General features: G+C 43.9%; 2 protein-coding genes across 2 annotated transcripts in view; both read right to left on the bottom strand.

The window, feature by feature from the left end:
* ZNF821 (zinc finger protein 821) overlaps window positions 1-9,615 on the bottom strand; it is a 166,489-nt gene that overhangs the window by 98,952 nt on the left and 57,922 nt on the right. The window lies entirely within an intron of this gene.
* PKD1L3 (polycystin 1 like 3, transient receptor potential channel interacting) overlaps window positions 1-9,615 on the bottom strand; it is an 88,970-nt gene that overhangs the window by 31,260 nt on the left and 48,095 nt on the right. Inside the window, 3 exon segments of the mRNA XM_077984471.1 lie at window positions 580-760; window positions 1,915-2,114; window positions 3,148-3,344. Of these exon segments, the coding sequence (XP_077840597.1) occupies window positions 580-760; window positions 1,915-2,114; window positions 3,148-3,344 (578 nt within the window).

Genomic DNA, 9,615 nt, shown 5'->3' with positions numbered 1-9,615 from the left:
TGCACACTTCGGCCTCCCAAAATGCTGTGATTACACGTGTGAGCCACCCTGCCCGACCTGTGTTTTTTTTTTTTCCGAGACGGAGTCTGACTATGTTGCCCCGGCTGCAGTGTAGTGGCCCGATCTCAGCTCACTGCAACCTCTGCCTCCTGGGTTCAAGCAATTCTCCTGCCTCGGCCTCCCCAGTAGCTGGGATTGCAGGCGCCCGCCCCCACGCCCAGCTCATTTATTTTTAGTAGAGACAGGGTTTTGCCATGTTGGCCAGGCTGGCCCTGATCTCCTGACTTCAGGTAATCTGCCCACCTTGGCCTCTCCAAGTGCTGGGATTACAGGCGTGAGCCACCATGCCTGGCTTCTGTTTTTTACTTAATCCTGTACTTTGTATCACCAGATAGAGATAGATTGTCTAGAAATCATCAACGGGAACAAAGCTATCAACCCTATATTAGAAGCTTAAGGAAATTAAAACAACCAGAAGGTTGTATCAGGCCTGTCGGTTATGAATGAGTAACAAAGTAAGAGACATGCAAGGGAGTGGAGGCGGATGGAAGATTGCTACTGAAATCTACTGAAGTTTACCGCGTGCCCAGTGGCGCTCTGCCTGCTGATGACAGCTTTGACCCTCCAAGTGAGATGATATGAGGCTGGATAAAAGTTTCACCAGCTTAGTAACGTCACAAGAACTCCATGGCGGCTGCTCACACTTGGAGAGTAGGTATGTATTTCTCCTGAGCAGGAATCTCACAGTTTCCTTTAATTCCTGCATGTAGGACCAAGATGAGAAAAATCAGCCTGTTTTTCATTAACCCAGCATTTGTAGCAATTACAGGTGGTAAGGCCGTTTCCTTTAGTCAGAAGGGGATTTGCTTAGCATGAAGAACCGCAATTTTTCATGTTCCTTGAATTTTTCAGAAAGCAGTCACCTCACAGCTCACCGTAGCTTCAATACCAGTTTTATGAGAGAATACAGAATGAAAAAAGAGACAATTTGATCAAACATCAAAGACTAAAGCAAGGCCAGAGTAGTGCCCATGCACTCCCATTTAGTTCTCAGAATACTTAATCATCAAGAGTAAAAGCTAAGCGTGTGGTTGATCACAGCTCAGGGGACAGGAACTGGGAAAAATGTATTACAGGTAACAGGACCCTGACAGCCTCCCATGAGATTCTTCCCACTGCTCTCTTCCACTGCGTGGGGAAGGGGGGGGAGCATGTCTTTTTTTTTTTTTTTTTTTTTTTTTTTTGAGACAGTCTTGGTCTGTCACCAGGTTGGAGTGCAGTGGTGCGATCTCGGCTCACTGCAACCTCTGCCTCCTGGGTTCAAGCGATTCTCCTGGCTCAGCCTCCTGAGTAGCTGGGACTACAGGCTCATGCCACCACACCTGGCTAATTTTTTTTTTTTTTTTATCTTTTTAGTAGAGACGGGGTTTCACCGTGTTAGCCAGGATGGTCTCGATCTCCTGACCTCGTGATCTGCCCACCTCGGCCTCCCAAAGTGCTGGGATTACAGGTGTGAGCTACCATGCCCGGCCGGGAGCATATAATTTATCTGAAAATTTGATACTGGCTGGGTGTGGCGGCTTATGCCTCTAATCCCAGCACTTTGGGAGGCCAAGGTGGGAGGATGGCTTGAGCCCAAGGGTTTGAGACCAGCCTGGACAACACGGTAAAACCCTGTCTCTACAAAAAAAAAAAAAAAAAAAAAGCCAGACATGGTGTCACATGCCTGTAGTTCCAGCTACTTGGGAGGCTGAGGTGGGAGGATCACTTGAGCCCGGGAGTTTGAAGCTATCACAGTGAGCTGAGGTTGCACCACTGCACTCTCCAGCCTGTGCAACAGAGCCAGACCCTATCTCAAAACAAATAAGCAAGCAATAAAATAAAATATAAAATAAAATTTGATATCAAACTTACCTCAACTACCATTGTGGCAGAGAGAGGCTCAGCAGAAGCATCTGAGAGGCAGGAGGCCTGGACGGGAGGAAAGAGGGGCAGAGTCTCCTGTGGCTCAATCAACGGGAAGAGCCGCCCAATGACAAGATTGATGGGGAAGAGGATGACAGCAGTGTGGATGCTGATCAGCAGCTCAGACCAGGCCACAGCAAATGGACCCACTGAAAGAAAAGCGTGACGTCAACTTTTATTGTCAACAATTAACATAATCGCAAAGCCATTCCTCTCCTAGGTTTAACTATTCACTGAGGAAGTTAACTACATTTATCGCGGGATAAAATTATCATGGCAGTAAAGACCACGTTGTGTTCCTAATACTGCTTCATTTGTTAATGAATGAGAACACCGAGAACATTTGTTAGAGTATTCTAATGCCAGGGCAGTGGAGGAAAAATGAAGGCACAATGTATTAGTCTGTTTTCACATTGCTATAAAGAACTACCTGAGACTGGGTAATTTATAAAGAGAAGAGGTTTAATTGACTCACAGTTCGTCATGGCTGGGGAGGCCTCCGGAAACTTACGATCATGGCAGAAGGTGAAGAGGAAGCAAGACACCTTACATGGCATCACAAAGCATTACAAAGCACTACAAAGCACCTTACGTGGCATTACACTTCACATGCCTTACAAAGCAAGGCATCTTGCATGGCGGCAGAAGAGTGACAGGGGAGCTGCCACGCACTGTTTTTATCCCCCCCGAGATGGAGTTTTGCTTTGTCACCCATGCTGGAGTGCAGTGGTGCAATCTCGGCTCACTGCAACCTCTGCCTCCGTGGTTCAGTTCAAGCAATTAAACCATCAGATCTCATGAGAACTCACTCACTATCGTGGGAAAAGCATAGGAGAAACTGCCCCCATGATCCAGTCACCTCCCAGCAAGTCCCTCCCCCAATACAGGGGGATTACAGGTGGATGTGAGATTTGGGTGGGGACACAGAGCCAAACCATATCACACAACATGATTCTGTTTCTAACCCTGAAAGTAAGGAGAATGGAATACAGTAAAAGTATTACATAGTAGGCTAGGCATGGTGACTTATGCCTGTAATCCCAGCATTTCAGGAGGCTGAGGCAGGAGGATCACTTGAGGCCAGGAGTTCCAGACCAAGCCTGGGTAACAGAGTGAGACCCTGCCAAAAAAAAAAAAAAAGATTGCTTACTACAAACAACACACATCAGGGCTCATCCGTACATTGCTCATCTCTCTTGGCAGTGGTGCTGTTTATCTTCCAGAACATAACACTGATGACCATGTTGCAGAGTAGCAGTGTCATGCAGCAAGACAGCCGTTGGACCCTTGTAAACTGGTTCCAGGGATGCCGAGTTGCAACTGAAAGCCACAGATAATCCTGGGTGAACTTTTCGACAATCATGGAGGAAAACAGATGTCTGAAAAGAGAAATTAGAAGAGGAAATACACGAGATTTTCTTCGGAAAGTGCACCAGTTTAAGATGTGATTTGCCCAGCAACAAGCAACGTAACAGCTCCCAAGCCTCTGTTCAACCCCTCTGTGAATAAGCTTTCAGATATTGTAATTCTTTTATTTGAATTCTTTTACCACCACACAAATGTGTCCATGTAAGATTCTTTTGTTATTTTAGGATAAAAGGTTGTTGAGGATAATTTATACGGTATGCGAGTTTAAAATTAAAAATGGTTGTTTTAGCTTTATAAGAGTTTTGATACATCTTTTACTCTTCAAAAGTTTACATCAAACTACTGCTCAAAATAGTTTGGTAAATTCATAGTCTGAGCACTTTCTCTACGCCAAATATGGAGGCACTACAAATAATATCTAAAAAGAAAGAACCAAAAAGACTTTGCTGGGCTTAAACACAAAATAAACCTTTCTGAGGAAGAGAAGCAGAATGAGAGAACCGGGTGGTGAGAGGGAGGTAGAAGCCACAGGAGTACTGAGCTCCTGGTCTGGAAGAAGGCAGTACAAAAGCGGGAGCTTGACTTTTGTAGGGTGACTGAAACTCAAAATGTTTCATTGGGTGCAGGAAAGGGCGGGACAAAACCAACTTCACTGCTAGAAGCTAGGGTTGAGGCTGGAGCTCATGAAAGGATACGTCAGAACAAAACCACCTCTGTAGGGCTACACATTTATAGTAAGCAGGTGAGGAAAAAAAGGACAGCTTCATGACCGGCAACTGAGTCAAGAGATCCAAGACTCATGACAAGATCTGCAACACTCCTAGTTTCATTAATTTCACTGAAAAATAGGAGCTCCGAAGTTCCATATAATAAGGCCCAGTTCTAGACTACAGATGTGAAGGGGTGGAATGAAAACAGTAGCAAAACCAGTCAGGGATGGTGTTTATGGTGGAAGGGGTGGGAGGGATGGTATGTGTGTGTGGAGGTGCAGTGCTAGGGAGAGGAGTGGGAGGGAGAGGGAAAATAATAATCCAGCCCAAAAGAAATTAATGTAATGGGACCCAGAAGGCAGAGGTTGCAGTGAGCCGAGATCGCACCACTGCACTCTAGCCTGGGCTACAGAGACTCCATCTAAAAAACAAACAAAAAAAGTGGTGTATATAAACACACACACACAACGGAATATCATTTAGTTTAGTTTTTTGTTTGTTTTTGAGACAGGGTCTTGCTGGGTCACCCAGGTTGGAGTGGAGTGCAGTGGTGAGATCTTAGCTCACTGTAAGCTCCATCCCCCTGACTCAAGTGATCCTCCCACCTCAGCCTCCCAAGTAGCTGGGACCACAGGTACACACCACCACATCTAATAGGGTTTAGCTGTATCCCCACTCAAATCTCATCTTGAATTGTAGTTTCCAAAATCCTCTCCTCTGTCATGGGAGGAACCAGGTGGAGATAACTGAATCATGGGGTTGGTTTCCCCCATCCTGTTCTTGTGATAGTGAGCGAGTTCTCACAAGACCTGATGGTTTTATAAGGTGCTCCCCACTTCACTGGGCACTCATTCTCCTTGCTGCCACCACGTGAAGAAGGATGTGTTTACTTCCCCTTCTGCCATGATTGTAAGTTTCCTGAGGCCTCCCAAGCCATGCTGAACTGTGAGTCAATTAAACATCTTTCCTTTATAAATTACCCAGTCTTAGGCATGTCTCCATAGCAGCATGAGAATGTACTAAATATAACACCTGGCTAATTTTTGTATTTTTTGTAAAGATGGGGTTTTGCCATGTTGCCCAGCCTGGTCCTGAACTCCTGAGCTCGAGTGATCCACCTGTCTCAACCTCCCAAAGTGCTGGGATTCCAGGTGTGAGCCACTGCACCTGGCCAATCACTTAGCTTTAAAAAGGAATAATTTTTTTTTTTTTTGAGATGGAGTTTCACTCTTGTTGCCTAGGCTGGAGTGCAATGGCGCAATCTTGGCTCACTGCAACCTTCACCTCCCAAGTTCAAGCAATTCTCCTGTGTCAGCCACCCAAGTAGCTGGGATTACAGGCACCCACAACCATGCCTGGCTAATTTTTGTATTTTTAGTAGAGATTGGGGTTTCACCATGTTGGCCAAGCTGGTCTCGAACTCCTGACCTCTGGTGATCCACCTGCCCTGGCCTCCCAAAGTGCTAAGATGATGGGTGTGAGCCACTGCACCTGGCCCAAAAAGGAAGGAAATTCTTACACGTACTACAACATGAATGAACCTTGAGGACATTATGATAAATGAAATAAGGTAGTCACAGAAAGACAAATACTGTATGGTTCTGCTTACATGAGGAATGTGAAGTAATCAAATGCATAGAAACAGAATAGCTGCCAAGGGTTGGAAGGCGGAGGAAACAGGAAGTTGTTCAATGGGTGTAGAGTTTCAGTTTTGCAAGGTGAAAAAGCTCTGGAGCTCTGTTGCACAACAACGTGAATACATATACTACTACTGAACTGAGTGCTTAAAAATGTTAAGATGGTAAATGTTATAGTTTTTTCCATAACTTTAAAAATTGTAAAAATAGTGTAAACATAAACATAAATAAATATATAGCTTGCACCATTTCTGCCTTAAAAAATAACTACATGCAGCAGTGATTATGAATCTATGTTATGGACACACAATACATGAAGATGTAATTTGTATGACAACAGTAGCACAAAGGAGCAGGAAGGGAACTGAGCTATAAGAGTGAAATTTTTGTATACTATTGAAATTAAGTTGATAGTAATCCAGCTAGGTTGTCATAAATTAGAATTTTAATTATAATCCCCAGGGGAGGCATAAAGTAAATAATTTAAAAAGATATAGTAAAAGATATGACAAAAGAACATGGTAGACTGGAAAATATCCATTTAACAGAGAGAAGGCAGTGATGTCCACTGGGAGATTCTATGCCAGTAGGTGTGGGTAACTGTTGAACCCCATTTGTGATGGAGATAAAAAAAAAAAAAGGCAGTGATAAAGAAACAGAGGAACAAAAAAGATACGGTACAGACAGAAAACAAATAGCAACATGGCAGATACAAACCTCCCCTTATTAGTAATTATATCAAATGTAAATAGGTTAAACTCACAAATTAAAAGACAGAGATTGGCAGAATGGACCAAAAAAATGCCTAATTCAGCTGTATTCTGTCAACAAGAGACATAATTTAGATATGAAGACACAAATGAACTGAAATTAAAAGGATGGGCAGGTAGTGATAGCTCATGCCTGTAATCCCAGCACTTTGGGAACCAAGGTGGGAGGATCATTTGAGGGCAGGAGTTCGAGACCAGCCTGGCAAACATGACAAAACCCCATCTCTAATAAAAACACAAAAATTAGCCAGGCATGGTGGCACGTGCCTGTAGTCCTAGCTACTCGGGAGGCTAAGGCAGGAGAATTGCTTGAACCCGGGAGGTTGCAGTGAGCCAAGATCACGCCACTGGACTAAGAAGATGGAAAAAGGTATTCCATGTCAACAGCAATCAGAAAAGGGCTGGAGTGGCTGTACTAATAATGTAAGACAAAATATACTTCAAGACAAGAATTATTACTAGAGATAAAGGACATTTTATTAAAGGGTCAGTCTACTAAGAAAATAAATCCGCCTGTGCTTACTGTCTTCTTGCAAGCCAAACGGAAGTGTTACCAGCCAGCCATATAGCTGTCACAGTGTTTCTGCTTAGGAACTCCTCCACAGGCAGAAGGCAATGTATTAAAATCTTCAACGTGTTAAGGGAAAAATAACAAAAAATTTCTATCCAGTTAAATAGCTAACTATGAGTTAAGAGTAAAGATGGACACACACTTCTCATTAGAACTATTAAAAGAGCTACTTCAACAAGAAGAAAAAAGCCCAGAGTAACGATAAGAAATACAGAAAACTGGCTGGACGCGGTAGCTCATGCCTGTAATCCCAGCACTTTGGGAGGCCGAGATGAGCAGATCACCCTGAGGTCGGGAGTTCGAGACCAGCCTGGCCAACATGGTGAAACCCCATCTGTACTAAAAATACAAAAACTAGCCAGGCGTGGTGGTGGGTGCCTGTAATCCAGCTACTCAGGAGCCTGAGGCAGGAGAATCGCTTGAATACAGGAGGCGGAGGTTGCAGTGAGATGAGATCACGTCACTGCACTCCAGCCTGGGCGACAGAGCGAGACTCCATCTCAAAAAAAAAAAAAAAAAAAAGCCGGGCACGGTGGCTCATGCCTGTAATTTTAGCACTTTGGGAGGGTGAGGCGTGCAGACTGCCTGACAGCAGGAGTTTGAGACTAGCCTGGGCAACAGAGTGAAACCCCATCTCTACTAAAATACAAAAAATTAGCCAGGCGTGGCAGCGTATGCCTGTTATCCCAGCTACTTGGGAGGCTGAGAAAGGAGAATTGCTTGAACCTGGGAAGCAGAGGTTGTAGTAAGCTGAGACTGCGCCACTGCACTCCAGCCTGGGTGACAGAGCAAGACTCCCGTCTTAAAAAAAAAAAAAAAAAAAAAGCCACAAAAAGAATACAGAAAACTAAGCTGGGCGCGGTGGACCTCACCTGTAATCCCAGCACTTTGGGAGGCCAAGGCGGGCGGATCACCTGAGGTCAGGAGTTTAAGACCAGCCTGACCAACATGGAGAAACCCCATCTCTACTAAAAATACAAAATTAGCTGGGTGTGGTGGCACATGTCTGTAATCCCAGCTGCTTGGGGGGCTGAAGCAGGAGAATCACTTGAAACTGGGAGGCGGAAGTTGTGGTGAGCTGAGAGAGCTGAGATAGTGCCATTGTACTCCAGCCTGGGCAACAAGAGTGAAACTCCGTCTCAAAAACCAACCAACCAACCAAACAAACAAAAAGCAAAGAATACAGAAAACTAGAATAAACAGAAAAATCACTACATTATTAATATATTTAACTGTGAATTATGAAAGGAAAAGCCTTTTTTGTGCATCTAAAAACATAACGGTAAAACCAAACCACTAGAGAGTAATTTAAAACATGGGAATTGGGAGAGAGGTTACTCAAGAATGGTTAAAGCGGCCGGGCGCGGTGGCTCAAGCCTGTAATCCCAGCACTTTGGGAGGCCGAGACGGGTGGATCACGAGGTCAGGAGATCGAGACCATCCTGGCTAACACGGTGAAACCCCGTCTCTACTAAAAAAAAAAATACAAAAAAATAGCCGGGCGAGGTGGTGGGCGCCTGTAGTCCCAGCTACTCGGGAGGCTGAGGCAGGAGAATGGCGTGAACCCGGGAGGCGGAGCTTGCAGTGAGCTGAGATCCGGCCACTGCACTCCAGCCTGGGCGACAGAGCGAGACTCCGTCTCAAAAAAAAAAAAAAAAAAAAAAAAAAAAAAAAAGAATGGTTAAAGCATTGCTAATTCTTTGTCATGTTCCGGCAGAAGAAACATTCTTAGAAAATTAATATAGAGAAAAAGCGTGTTAAAAATTAAAAGTAACCAATAAAAAGAATTAGAAGAGGAAAAGGAGGAACAGAAGCAGGAAGTGGAAAAAGAAGAGGAGAAAGAGGAAAAAATACATTGTATAATTTCTAAACCAGCAAAGATTAAAAAATACAAGAAGTGGTCAGGCATGGTGGCTCACACCTGTAATCCTAGCACTTTGGGAGACCAAGACATGCAGATCACTTGAGCCCAGGAATTCAAGACTGGCCTGGGCAACACGGTGAGACCCTGTTTCTACAAAAAATAGTTTTAAAATTAGCCAGGCGTGGTGGCACACACCTGTAGTCCCAGCTACTCAGGAAGCTGAGGTGGGAGGATCACCTGAGGCCAGCGTGGTTGAGACTGCAGTGAGCTGTGATCATGCCACAGCACTCCAGCTTGGGTGACAGAGCAAGACCGCATCTCAAAAAACAACCAACCAACCAACCAAGAGGCAGAGAACCTTAAAAAAAACCACAAAACCTGTCAATTTGACAATGTGGAAAGTAGATAAAGAGAATGGATTATAACAAATAATGCAAAATAATATGGTAAAGTAAGTCCAAATAGATCAGTAATCATAATTAATATAAACATAGTAAAGTCATGTATCAAAAGATAGACATTATTAGATCTGGTTTTTTAAATATCCAGTTATATGTTGCTTGCAAGACATAACTCTAAGCAAAACCATAAAAAAGGCTGAAAGTAAAAAGAACAAACAATAGAAATAATATCAGTATGTCAACTTCCTTTAGTTAATATAAAATGGAATTTAAGATACAAAGTGTCAACAGGATCAAAGGGAGACCTATATAATAAAAAAAAACCCCAA

This window comes from Macaca mulatta, chromosome 20 (assembly GCF_049350105.2).
Source record: "Macaca mulatta isolate MMU2019108-1 chromosome 20, T2T-MMU8v2.0, whole genome shotgun sequence".
NCBI lineage: Eukaryota > Metazoa > Chordata > Mammalia > Primates > Cercopithecidae > Macaca > Macaca mulatta.
This window is presented reverse-complemented; position numbering and strand designations above follow the sequence as displayed.